Below are 14,388 nucleotides of genomic sequence, written 5' to 3'. Positions count from 1 at the left end.
AGGCGTCATCTAGTGGCCACAAATAAGAATTACAAGTTCTCTTTACGTCTGAATATAAACAGCTGCCTCCTGAATCAAGAAGTCTGAGCTGAAACAAATCCATCACAGCGAAGTCTGTCGTCTTTCAGGAGTTCTCGTGATTTCAGTCATTAAGACGTGTGATTTAGTGAAAGTTGTGGTTTCCAGGTTTTTTTTGTTTTTTTTTTCTGATTGGCGCTGAAGGTAAATCTCCAGGAAGTGACAGCGAGTCCTGGAGATGTTCTGAATCTTCAGTGTCTTTTTCAGCTCATGGGTGAACAGGAAGCTTTAAATAAAGTCGGTTTTGTCGCTGCAGCGCCTTCCCCGTACTTATCTCACTGCACAAAGACTTTCTGTCCGAGTCATTCACCCTGCTGTGCTGTTGGGGCAGGTCGGGTTGTTTAGAAGGAAGAAAAAGAAAACAGGAAGGAGCGATGAGTGCAAAAATGAAGGAAGAGAGTGTCAGAAAGAGAGAGAGAGAGAAAAAAAGGCAGCAGAGAGGGGAGTGAGGGAGGTGTGCAACAGTTTCCTGTAGCTGCACGCTCATCTGCTCCCTCCACCTTCCTGCAAGAGTCTGTTTCTGCCGGGGCGAAGAGGCGCGAGCGACGCTGAGCGGAACAGGATGCAGGCGATCAAATGTGGTCGTGGGAGATGGGTACGCCTTTACTTTCCTCTCATTACTCTGCAGTAATTACAGAATGTCGGTTCTGACGGTCCACGCTGGAGATGTTTGGCCTGGGGCTCTGAGTTTGAGAGCCGGTGAACATCTCCAACATGGAGTGACAGTACCATTAACTTCTGCGAGCGACGTGGCCGGTTCTCTTCTGGCAGAACGGGCGGGTTCGTGTCGCGGTTCGACTGGTTGGAGTAGCGCAGTCCGTCCAGGTTCAGGTTCAGGTGTCGATCTCCAGGTGTGTGTTTGACAGCCGGGACTCACAGTGAGGCGTGCAGGCCACAACACGCCGGGAAATGCTTTGAAGCTGCAGACCCAAGAGCACACGCTCCTGTCTGTGGACGGGAACCCGAGGAGTTACCCAAGAGAGACGCTCCTCAAACCAGATCAGGAATCCGAGCCGCACTCCAACCTGTGCGGTCCGAAGGTTCGGTTCGTGAGACCCTCGCCGTGCGTTTGATAAGCTGAGAAGGTGGGGCAGAAGAGCCGGCCGTCACCAAGGAGGAAATTGCTCGGCGGAAGTCGCAGAGTTGGTTCCAACCGACTGGTCTTCGACCGAGCAGAACACGAGTCTGAGCAGGGAAACTCGACGGAGACGTCCAAACGGACAGAATGTCTCAAACAGTCCTCTTTAAAGCGTCCAACAGAGGCGTCGCACACCGTCTGGCCGATGCTCCTCTTTTCTTTTAACTAACTGAAGCCGAGTGAACAGTTTGACCTGAAAAGCAGCCGTTCAATCATTGTGTAATGTGTGTGTTTGTGTGTGTTTGTGTGTGTGTTCATCTGTGTGACTCAACCAGACGTTAAAAAAAGAAATAAAACTTCTCCCAGCAGACGGAGAAGAGGAAGCTGGCCTGAGGTTGTGGGGAAGTTTCCTCCGACTCGCTCTACATGTTGAACATCAGCTTGTTGGGCACTAAGCACAGGCTGTTCGCTCGAAATCTTCTCCAATTCTGACAAAAATTCATCAGTTAGAAAAAGATTCTGAGGAATTTTACAAATATTAGCTTCAAATTTCACAGAATTCATTTTCTCCTTGTTTTAGTGTTTAGTAACTACATCGTGTTCCCCTGATGAAGCTTTTCTCTTTGGTTGTAGGTTTTCTTTGCCCTTTCCTTTCCAAAAAACAAGTAGCAATAAACCAAGAACTTTCACAATAAAAGCTCACTAGCTAGCCCAAAAATGATGACTTCAACGACGGCTAAAATCATGAGAGATGAAAACTACTTCTGGCACTATTTTGTTTGAAGGAAAGCTTTTTTTCAGTTTGTGACATAAAAGAGACATTTGGAGCTTTTGTCTTTTTCTTTTTCCCAGTGATCTCCTTCATTTCTTTAATGACAGTGTCCCAGAGTCAGAACCAGTATGACAGTGAGCCATTTTGGTCAGTATTGCTGGAGCTGTATTCCTGTCGTCCGTTTCTGTACCGGCGGCAGCAGGTTTAGGGTTTGTGGAGACGTTAACGTTAACGTGTCCCAGAGGTGAGCTGACAGGCCACCGCTGCCGACCTCCACGTCTGGAATACGATGGGTCAGGACGGAAAAAGGAATTTCCCTCAGGGCATTGAATGGCTTCTTCAATTCACTTCTGGTTTTGTGCTTCTGCTTTCTGGAACGTACCAAATGAATCAGAAAAGGGTCTTGGACAAGACACAGGAAGTGCTAGAAAATAGCAACACTATGGTGCAGTTTGGTGTTCAGCCACCCGAAGCTACGTTCAAGCCAAGAAAGCAGAAAACTGATAAAGATGTAACAAAGCTGGAGGCTTTTCTTCTTGATGCGTCGTTTGGTTGGTTCCTGTTTTTACTTTAAACTGATGCTTCTGAAACGGATCACTTCCTGTTCGACTCACACCTACATCTGCAGAGCGCCTCACGCTTCTGGAAACCTCAGCCGGCAGCGTCTCCTTCAGCCGCGGCCAGAGACGCCGTTCCCCGAAGATCGGCGTTTCTGCAGAACCATAACCGAACCGTGAAAAGCGAAACCATTCTCAGACGGTGATGGGCATCGCCGTCGTCGTCTGGGCTGATCAGAGAATCGTCTGTTTCATATTTCCTTCACTTCTGCAACACAAACAGTGCAGATGAACGAAAATGATGAAATAAGCCTCGGTGTCAAGCAGCTGTGGATCTGCCAGGTTCCTGACGTCCTCCTTTAATGCCCGAGGCTCCAAACTCTTCCTCCCTCTAATAGTTTATAAAGTGAAAAACAAGAAGCTGGAATTCAATTAGGTTTCTTGTTTTTCAGGAAGTATACTGAAAATACTCCGGTCATGTTGGTGCTGTGTGGATCTTTGACGAGCTTCATGTATGAAACAGAAAACCTTTCGGCTGCATTTAGACTGAAATGCTATTTTAGTCTCATGGCTTTGAACACGCCACGGGGCGGAGCTCCCATAATGCAACAGGAGAGGCCGACCTGCGAAATGTTTCCCTCCTAATGCAAGAAAAAACAACTTAGGAGGAAGAAGATAATCAACAAATGCAGCAAAAAGAATTTAACCAAAGACTGAACCAATGATTGTTTTTAATAATGGCTCTAATGAACTAAAATAAATACGACACTGAAATAAAATATCTTTTTTTTGGGCCTTCAAAGTGAATGACATTAATCATGATTAATTAATGTAGGATTGACTGAAGATTACATTTTTTAAATCATGACTAATCGCATAATGAGGGCTTTTTTCCTTTTGAAAACTTTACGCTGCATTTTATTTTGAAATAAAAAAGGAAATTCTTTCTCTGTGTTCGATTCCCAGTCAAGAGCCTCTGGTAAGAGATGCTGAAGCTTCAACAGATAATTTAAAGCAGCTGATTGTCTGGACTGATGAAGACTTTAATGGCTGAAAAGCAAAACAACTGAATTTTGCATGCGAGTCAAAGCACAACTAATCACGTCTAACTATGGAAATCCTGTGATACATCAAGGTTTTCAAAAAATGTCTTTTGAAAAGCTTTTTTGGCAGAGTTTTAGTTTTAATTTTATTGTAATAAACTTTTTTTTTAACAACTTTGTGTTTTTCACCTGAAGTTTTTGTCTCTGTGGACGAGCGCTAGCTGGCTAGCTCGCTAACTTAACACACAGACATGACTACTGTTGTTTTATTATCTTCTGAAAAATGAAATGTCAGTATGTATGTCAGGTCCAGTTTGATGCTTACAGGACAGCAGGTGTGTGGAATTAATTAAAGCTTTTTCGTTTTTAATCTCCTTTCTTTTCTAACTTGTGTCTCTGTGTTTCTGCTCCATTCAGAGCTGTGGGTAAAACATGTCTCCTCATCAGCTACACAACCAATGCCTTCCCAGGGGAGTACATTCCTACTGTGTGAGTAGAACACACACACACACACACACACACACACACACACACACACACATACAGGCAGGCATGCACACGCACGCACATGCACACAACTCCATGAAAACATGCAGTGTACATTTCTTGATAACCACTCATGCACTGTGATGTGCACACACACACACACACACACACACACACACAGCCTGAGCAGACAGGTTCAGGCCGGCAGCAGCCCACAGGTTAGAAAAACACATTGCTTTCTTTCGGGGAGCTTTTCTCGGTAAAACTCATTTTGTAAATTCGATTTGTAGGAAGATAAGAAGTGTTGTTTGGCTCTGAGCTTCTAACTGGAGGATTCTATCATGATGTGCATCAAGTCATTTAACTATGATTTTTATCTTTATAATTCCATTGAGAAATTAGGATTTTAATTATGCAAATAAACATTTTACATTTTACGTACACATTCAGGAGGTGGACGTAGAGGAGGTGAAGTGAAAACAATCAAAGTCACTGAAAACAGGAAAATAGACCCTATTTAGTGTAACCGAATGAAATTAGTTAGAAAACACGTTAAGATCAGTCTGTCCAGAATGAAGAATTTATTACAGGATCAGAAGAAATTCTGATAAAAAGTCTGTAAATGTTTCACTGTGTCTCAGATCCACAACATAAATCAGTCCATCAAAACAAACCAGGAAAGACTTTTCTTTTAACCGCGTGTTAATGAGGGATATAATAGTGATAAAAACTGTGATTATAAAGCACCTTAATGAAACACTGTCAACACAAATTCACAGTAAAGAAACAGATGACTCCTGACTGATATAAATACACACTTAATATGTCATATACTATGTTGAATTATCTTTAATTATAAGCTACTGAGGGAGCTGTTTGTGGTTTTTAAAGTGATCAGTGCGTTCGTGCAGTGGTGACAGCGCTCTCACCTCTCAGTTTGAAAATGCTGAGTCCACCGTCTTTGTGCAGAATGTGAATGTTCAGATGTGCTCTAGTTTCCTCTCACAGTCAAAGAAGATGCATCTGAGTTTAAATTCTCTGTCAATGTGTTTTATTGCCTGTTTCTCCTACATTAGACCGACTCCAGCTCTCTGAGTTCATGATAGAAGAAGGTTTTATGTATTATAAAGGCCTTCCTGCTTTAATATCCTGAATATACTGAATATGTTGTTATTAAGTTCCTAAAAATGTGAGTTTAGAAGGGCCTCATTGCATTCATTACTTTACCTGATATAGATGGAGATGCAGTTCTTCAGAGTGACCACACGAGGGCAGTGTTGTCTAAACGTTATCTCTCACTGCACACTTCCCGTTTTGAGGATAAAAACCATCAACTCTTACAGATTGAAAATGTTATTTTTTTTAGTATGTTTTAAATACCTCCATTAGTTTTGCTTATATATGAAAAAGTAATCGAGGTTTTAAAACCAGTGAAGATTCTTCTCCCTGTTGGATCAAACTTCAGATTTCAGTCGATGGGACAAAAGATGTCAGAGATAATTGCATCGATTGACTGATTGATGAAATAGTCACTAAAGTCAGACCGAGTGAAGGACGCTGACCGTCTGTCGCTCTCCGCAGGTTTGACAACTACTCAGCTAATGTGATGGTGGACAGCAAGCCGGTCAATCTGGGCCTGTGGGACACAGCTGGACAGGAGGACTACGACAGGCTCCGCCCACTGTCCTACCCACAGACGGTACACACACGCACACATTCATCATCATGTGACCTCTGACCCTGGATGCTGCTGCTTCAGTAAATAACCTTAAGTGTCTGTTTCCATTGGGAAACGCATCCAGTTCCCCGCAGAGGAAGAAGCTCCAGAACCGACCAGAGAGTGAAAAACAGTCCAGACAAAAGAATCAAATCATCTTCACTTAGATCCTCATCACTTTTAATGAAAAACAGAACAGAAAAGGACAACAAAACAGAGTTTAAGATGAAGGAAGACTACATGAGCAAAACACGACAACATTGATAAATAAGAAACAATTAATAATTGTACTTTTTCTATTATTTAAGAGTAGAATTTTCTGTATTTGTGTCTCGACAATAATTTCTCATGTTTTTTTACAGCTTAGCGTGGTTTTTAACAACAATGTTAATGATGATGTCACATGTTACTTTGCCACGATTCTATATTATCACTAATGTCACACACTGTGTGTTTGCTTTGCTGCTCGTTGCAGTAATGCCACCAGGTGAAACAGACTGAGGGCGCTGTTGTCCTTAAACTCTGGTTTCTGGTTTTTCTCTGTTTGTCCACCAGGATGTCTTCTTGATCTGTTTCTCCATGGTGAGCCCGGCGTCCTACGAGAACGTCAGAGCCAAAGTGAGTCTGCTGTGACGCGTCGTTTTCACAATGGCGTGTGTGTGTGTGTGTGTGTGTGTGTGTGTGTGTGTGTGGTGTGTGTGGCCTCTGACGCGTGGTAAACAGCAGGTGGTTGGTTTCTCTGAAAAGGCGTCTTGATCGGTGCATTCGGTGCATCTTGCAGCCTCACCGAACACTCTGGGGCGTCGAGATCCTCCATAAAGCAGCCGTTAAGATACTTTCGACCCCCGGGGTTTATTGGACGATAACCTGAAATTTACTAGTCATAAACTTTATGACATTTTGCTTTAAGTGGTTTTCAGTTGCAGAAATATCTCGTGGATATGAGTAAAATGGTCCGATGCCACTTGAATTTTCACAACTCACACACAAGAAACACCAATCTGAATGCTTTAACACAAATGTTCTCGTCATGTAATCTTTGGATTCGTTATGGATGAATGTGAAGAAATGATTAAATTGCTAAATATAGACTTTTTCTTCACCAACAGTTGAAATGCATGTGTTTCTCATAATAGATCCACACCTGCAGCAATCAGTTGAGTGACAATGTGTGAAATGAGAATTAAAACAAGATGTCAGTGAGTAATCCTCCTGAAACACGTCAGCTCCACGAGCAGCTGGTTTCACCTGGACCGGGCCGAACCGGGAGAATCCGGCTGGAAGAACCTCCAATGAAACCTTCAGTGAAAACTTACTGTCTCTTTGAAATGTTGACCATGTTCTTGGTGCCTTGGCAGCCCGGATTGGGGCCTGTTGCGGCTCAGTTTTGGCCCACGGGCCTTATGTTTGACATCCCTGAGGTTTTCTTTGAACTATTATATTTCATGTAGGTAAAGTGAAGTGAATACCTTCGATGTTTAAGCAGTAAAACATCAATTGGTCAAAAAATAATGTATATTTAATCTAAAACAGTTGAGTCGTACAATCATTTTACATGCAATCAGCAGCCACGCTTTAATAAATATCTACAAGACCCCTTTAGTTCCGTCTGTCCCAAACCTTTATACTGTCAGGTCAGTTTGACAAAGCGATACAGGAATAGTTCTCTATTCCAAAACAAACAAAGATGAAAACATCCATTCTTAAATGGCCGTGTTTTCCTCCCTGGAGGTTAAATGGATGCGCGGAAGCAGAGTGTGTGACAGTATGAAAGCCAGCCTTGAAGTGCTTTTGCATTAGCGTGTTCTCTCTGCCGCCTCTCGCGGTGTGAAGTGGTTCGATACCAAATGTAAAGCTCATCAAAGAGCTTCGCGGCTCCGCAGCTCTATAAATATCCTCTGAACGGGCAGAAACACGGATCCTCTCGTCCACCTCGAGATCTCCCTCAGCCGGTATCAAAACAGGACAACGGAGGCAAAGCCTTCAACAAAATCTCAGTTTCCACATTTTAACCCTTTATGGGTCCAATGAGCATATCTAACCACGTCCACATTGTTTCTAATCTAAAGAGTGATTTAATGACAGGAAGCCAGGCATGACTTGGATTCCGTGTGTTAAACGTCCACGTCGTATTCACAGCCTCCACCTCTTCCCTCTCCCTCCCTCTCGTCCTGCCAGTGGTACCCGGAGGTCCGCCACCACTGCCCCTCCACTCCCATCATCCTGGTGGGCACCAAGCTGGATCTGAGGGACGACAAGGACACCATAGAGAAGCTGAAGGAGAAGAAGCTGGCGCCCATCACCTACCCGCAGGGCCTCGCTCTGGCCAAGGAGATCGGTCAGTGGAACACCACAGCGTTTCGGCTGAGAGCCGCCACAATCGGACGACCCGTGACCTGAGTGGATGAAGCCCCCCTGCTGAGATCAGGGTGTGTTTTGAACCGTTTCCCACTCTGGTGTGTGTAGATTCGGTGAAGTACCTGGAGTGCTCGGCCCTGACCCAGCGCGGTCTGAAGACCGTGTTCGACGAGGCCATCCGAGCCGTGCTCTGCCCTCAGCCCACCAAGGTGAAGAAGAAGATCTGCACTCTGCTGTAGCTGGTAAGAGACGACGCCCTGCTTCAGGTTCAGGTTCAGGTTCAGGTTCAGGATCGTCACATGTATTCGTCACAAGATCCGGGGACGGACCAGGCCCACCTGTCATGATGTGATCTGATCTCCTCTAAGTCAGAAATACAGACAAATACACGACGCTCGTCTGAACTTCAAACCACACAAACAGAGCAGTCGCCAACCTGCTGGAAAACAAACTCCCCTCCGTCTTCCTCCTTCTGATCAGGTTTATAAACTTCCTGTTCGAATTTTTGTAGAAAAATAGAACATCTTGGTTCCTTTTCAGACTCGACATCAGAGTATCTTTTCACTTACGGGGGAAAATTGATCATTATCAAACACACTGCTTTCATAATGAAGTGAATTGATGTTTCACATATTCCTCAGCAAAAATGTGCGGATTAATGAAAGGTTTCCCGTGACAATTTGATAAAGTGCATAAAGAGCAAGTCAGTCAGACCATCTCAAAACGGCTGCAGAGGAAGAAACGGATGTCGAACCGAGGACCGGCGCAGACTCTTTAAAGCGATTTCGCTCCTGACACGTCTGACATGTGAAATGCGAGTCCCCGTCACGGCACTTTGCTAATTATTTCCAATGCTTTGAGACACATTTCCAATTTGCCAGGAGGACGGACTCACATCGTACCGAGCATGAAAACACTGCTGGCGTTTGACAACGATCCAATTTATACACCGCGGGAGACGAACCACTGAAAACACACAGTCAGAGTCAAGAAGAAGAAAAATAAATGAAAAGAAAGAATGAATTTGCTGTTCCTGCTTTGATATTATTTTTTTCTGATATCTCACTATAATATTTGAAGTTAATCTGCAGACGAATCATGAAAATACTGTTTTTTTTAACTAAATGTAGAAGATCGCAAGTCATTTTTGATCAAAGAAATCACGTTTGACACACACACACACACACACACACACACACACACACACACACCTTATTGGATTTATCCAAATGCTCAGAGCACCGCGGCCTCCAGGGGGCGCCACAGCGCCACAAAATAGCAAAATTTTACCCCACTGACGATGTGTTGTTGCAATCCTAATTCTAAATAATGAAACTATTGATTACTATTAAATGTTAAAGTAGAAAAGCTCACTAGTAGAAAAGGTTTCACTAGATTATACCTAATTTAACATTTCCCCTTGTTTTTATTGTATTTACACACCAGAGTCATTCTGAAAATGACTTTTATCTCCTGGCTAGAACGACAGACCCCTGCTCTGAAGTGTGTTCTTGGTTTTTACTTTACATCAGTGTTAAAATACACATTCTTCTTCTCCTTCTTCAACTGAACATTCCCACATGCCATTAAACCTGCAGTTTACTGCTCATTTGCTAATCAACATTTCTCTGAAATGACAGTGACGTTCATCGTAGACAGCATGCATACATCAGGTTTTTCTTCATGTTTCTGTGTTTATTAAGGATGTAAATTGAAAGACGCATTATCTAATAAATTAAAACAATGCTCAATGTTTCTGGCCTCAGGCGCCTCGCTGGCTCTGCTGCCGTGCGTCTGACCGCGGTGCTCTTTGTTTTACAGAACCACAGAAGAAGAGAAGAAGGCTTTCGGACCCCAGCTAGAAGAAGAGGAGTTCAACACTGTATTATGTTGCCATGGAAACATTAATCTGTGTCTCATCTCAACATTTTAAAAGCTGTACTTTGGCATTCATGTTTTCATCGCAGCGCACGCAGAGGGATTCAGGGAGAACCACAACAAGCAACATTAAATCTGCACTTTTAGGTATTTTTAGGAAACGGCTGAGTCAAAGAGGCACGTTGCAGATTTTATTGAAAATCACATTAAAGCTTGATGCTAAATCCTAGATAGAAACGGTGATGCTGTATTTCACGTATTTCAGCTCAGGTCTCAGTATTTTGCCCGCTACTCTTAAGAAATGTGATTTAAAAAAAAAAAAAAAAAAGCCTACATGTAGCTCCAGCAGGTTCCTGCCTTTAAGGCAGTCATGTGGCTGCAGTAAAACAAAGAACAACACATTACTGTGCAGATAAACTTTTGTTTTAATTATTAATTCATATAGTTCATTTTCAGCAGGTTCGTCTGCATCCATTCCAGTCGGATTTCATCCATAAAGCTGTGCCTTGTCGTACAATCTCTCAGGGAAATCTTCACGCTTTCCAGCAAGCAAAATATAAATTAAACCAAACAAACAGTGTTTTTTTTTTTTAATCCAGTCACCGAATTGAAAGGCATGACCTTGTTAGAATCAATAAGCTGTAAACATTTAAACGGTTTCAAGCAGTTTCAAGCCTTGACTTTGACCTGGAGGCTTAAAAAAAAAGTAGAGAGTCATCAAACATTTCTACTGAATGGAGAGATTCAGAGTCTAATTCAACCATCTGGCACAAAACAACACATAAAAGGAGCAATTAGCCCTCGGACATGAGATTTTAAAAAAGTCTTTTTGGGTTTATGGGGTTTTTAAGAACATTTAAGATGCTTTCTTTTGCAAAGGCTGACTAATCCAGGCAACTGTATCTTTATCAAGTGCACCCACATGTTTCCATGTGTTGTATTAAGCTTTAAAACCCATAGCTTTTGTTACGGTTAGATTTAGGACTCCTTTCTAAAGATTTATGATCAATGACAGAACAAAGCGGCTCTGCTGGTTTTATGTGAGCGTGGAACGAACAGGAATGTTTGAATAAAGTGTATTATTTGTTTGATATTGAATAAAAAGTTGGTTATTTTGCGTTTTATTTTGTTGCGAGCTTCCTGTGGGGAGATAATCGATTGATCGGCGGTCGGTCTCAGGGTGTGGACTCCTCTAACGCTGATGGATCTGACGGTTCTGTCGGTTTCAGACCTCATCAGTCTCACTCTGCCTTCCTAACGGGGAAGACACCCAGACGATCCTATCAATCCGACTTTGCTCGAGCCGATTATCACCGGCCAGCTGATTAATGGCGCAAATGGGGTTATTCTAATCGCCGCGCCAGGTGGGAATCGTTGCTCATTATTTGTTTAAACGCGCGTGTTTGATGATAAATAATGCTTCACAGCTTGCGGGCGGAGGGAAAGATCAGAGTCGCATGCAGGATGGCTCTCAGAGCTTGTTGTGTGAGCAGGAGAGATTAGCTGAGGAGAACGGAGTCGGAGTGGAGGCTTCAAATACCCACAAGACTATTGACGACATTCCTAACAGACATTATTTACAACTGAGACACGACGTCACAGAGAAACTTGGCAAAACATGGCACGCGTTGCATTGTGGGTTTTATTTGGCACCAGGCCAAAAACAAATAGTATAAAAGTTTTATTTGAAAAATGTACATTGGAATTCTCTTTAATCTGCTTTGAGTTTTATTTTGAAAGGGAGCACTGCTTTTAAGCATTTCTGAAGCTGCAGTCTCAGGAAACATTTGCATGACAATTTTAAATAAAAAAAAAGTTTTGCAGTGTTTAGCGTGTGTTTGTATGACGGCAGCGTTAGGAGCAGTGGCTGCCGGTCAAGAAGAAAAAAAAACGCAAAAATGATGCATTTTCACTTGAAATACTGAGTAACCAGGGCCTTCGTGAAGTGGAACCGTGTGCTCTGGCTTCAAGACTGAAGGAGAAATGACTGCAGGTGAAATAAAAGTGAGGACACAATATGAAAAGCCAATATGACAGTCCTGCCATCACTTCAAGACTCGTTCAAAAACTTCGAAACCTGAAAATAATACCTTAAAAAAGAAAAAGCACTCAAAAAAGTAAGAAAAGAAACTCCCAGACGAGATTCCGTCGGGTCGTTGAGTAAATATCCTACAGTGAAGCGTGGAAAGCTTTCTGACTGTCCTCTTTGTCGCTGCGCAGAATCAATACCTTGTCAGAGCTTTTTCAGCGGCTTTGCGATTCGTCAAACAGCGGCCGCTTTAAAAGGTTTCTGTTGTGGCGACAGTGAGCCAGACGGCCTTTTCAGACCAGATTAAGCTCCGCTGGACGACTGCAGAGCTCTGGACCCGACAGGTCTGATTAGGATCGGAGCGGCCTCACCTGACACGCCGTGGACGCGTCCCGTCCTGCCAGGCTGCCTCAGACGCAGTTTGCTCCAAAACACACAGCGCAGAGTCAGGGGGCATGTCTTCACAACTATCTGCATGAAACTGAGAGCAAATCTGAAGGAAAACAGGAATTTATGAAGCTTAACCTCTGCAAGATGAGAAATCTCTTCAAATCTAATCAGATTCATGAATCTGTAACTAGTCGGATCTGGCAAAAACACAGCAGCAGTTTTAAAAGAGCCACATCAGCTTCAGTGTTCCAGCGAGACCGCTTCCAATCCCTAAGGTCAGAGTTCAAGCAAACAGCATGCAATCTTATTTTTTGGGTTCAGTAAAGGGCTGGGGTGTTGGCCAAATGGAAAATCACAGCGCCCATACTGGAAGCTACATTAAAGATGAGTTTAGAAAACAGGATTTTAAAAGATGACTTGGGAGCTGTGAGCTGGTGGAAATATGTTTTCAGTTATGTTCCTGAGTCTTGATGCTGCTCTGAGGTGCAGAATAATGCCATTTTGGTTTTCAATAAAAGTGTAAAGAGCGTCGGCGCCTCCATGATGATTTTCTCACACTGAGATGTTTCCGTCACCAATAACAGCTCTCTGGATGCTCGAGAGAGAAAATGAGCAACTGCAAGCAACAATGTGGACGTGTGTCGCTGACATCCAGGTGAAGATTGAAGATCACACCACAGCAGGAGCCACAGAGAACCGGTGGGACCTGTCCGGCGGTCGGGTTCACGACCCCAGAGACACCGACGCTTCACACATTTACACACATACTGTATGAACCGACGGAAAAGCCGAAATTTGGCATTCAGTGCCAGGCTGCACTGTTTGTCTTTCATATCTCAGACCAGAGTCTCTACACACATAAGGAAGGTAAAGCCGAAGAAGAATATTAGATTTCAGAGAAACGGCCGTGTGCGAGCCTCTTATTCACAATCCCAAAGCTGAAAGGCAACAAATGATGAATTTTCAGATAAAAACTAAGCTTATTGTTGCTTATATTGTCATTTTTGATGGATCTATTAGATGTAGTATTTTCTGATTCTGACTGAAAGTCCAGTGTCTCGATTATTTAAAGGTCGAAAAAACAAACCCTCCATTTTTACAGTCACAGTAAACTGAGGTAGGATTTGTTTTTTATAGAATCATGAGCGTGATGCACATTCATAATGCAATTTATATATTTTTCATATATTCATTTTTTTGGCAATAAATGAATTGCAATAACAACAAAAAAATCTGCGGAGCCACTTGAGAGTTCTTTTCAGGAATTCCGATAGTTTCGACTCGTGTGTCGATGCAGACGGGACTCCGAAGCGATGAGCGTCGTCTCATCTAAACATCCATCTGGAGCTGATCCGAGATAACGATGGATGAAGCAACACCGGTCTGTCACACACACTCATATTCACACCGATTTCATGTCGCCGAAAAACCTCAAACACACATTTTTGATAGTGCGACGAATCCCTCACAGTAAGAACATTCAAACTCTGGACAGAAAGGCTCCTGAAGGTTTCTTTCTCGCTGTGAGGAGAGCGCTAACCACCACACCACGGGGAACTCATTAAAAGTCAGTATAAAGCAAATCAAAGCACTGTGAAGTCGCTTTCTTCACGTGTTTATGTGATTCAAATGAAAAACTTGACGGCACCTTCGGTTCCATCTCTTCTCAAAGCAATTAAAATTTTCGGAGAGATGCCCACTCTGCGGCGTGTCCATGAAGGGAACAGTTCAACGGACCCCTTTGATTAAATTCACGAATGACACGCTGTCATGATGTATGAGAAAGTTTTTCAAGATTGAGATAAAACTAAAGACAAAAGGTAAAATAAGAAAATGCTTTATTTCACTTAAATCACTTTTCTTACTTTGATTGAAGATTATTACCTTTTTTAATTATTATTGTATCTTTATTCAGAAAGGAACGGAAAAGTACAGCAGTACAGTACTGAAACAACCGTCCAGGTGGGATCTCGTACTGTCTGTCCTCATGAGGAGCTATAAA

The 14,388-nt window shown here is 42.9% G+C and overlaps 1 protein-coding gene across 1 annotated transcript; it reads left to right on the top strand.

The window, feature by feature from the left end:
- Positions 1–625: 625 nt before the first annotated feature.
- On the top strand, positions 626–11,071 carry LOC115389890 (ras-related C3 botulinum toxin substrate 2-like). The gene is given in 8 exon segments (XM_030093459.1): positions 626–654; positions 656–673; positions 3,946–4,017; positions 5,596–5,713; positions 6,287–6,349; positions 7,910–8,069; positions 8,198–8,331; positions 9,911–11,071. Coding segments are annotated over 7 exon segments (576 nt in total). The 5' UTR covers positions 626–640; the 3' UTR covers positions 8,329–8,331; positions 9,911–11,071.
- The last annotated feature ends 3,317 nt before the right edge of the window (positions 11,072–14,388 follow it).

The sequence above is a fragment of the Salarias fasciatus genome, chromosome 6, assembly GCF_902148845.1.
Source record: "Salarias fasciatus chromosome 6, fSalaFa1.1, whole genome shotgun sequence".
Classification (NCBI taxonomy): Eukaryota; Metazoa; Chordata; class Actinopteri; order Blenniiformes; family Blenniidae; genus Salarias; species Salarias fasciatus.
The sequence above is the reverse complement of the archived record's forward strand: the minus strand, read 5'-3'. Positions and strand labels throughout refer to the sequence as shown.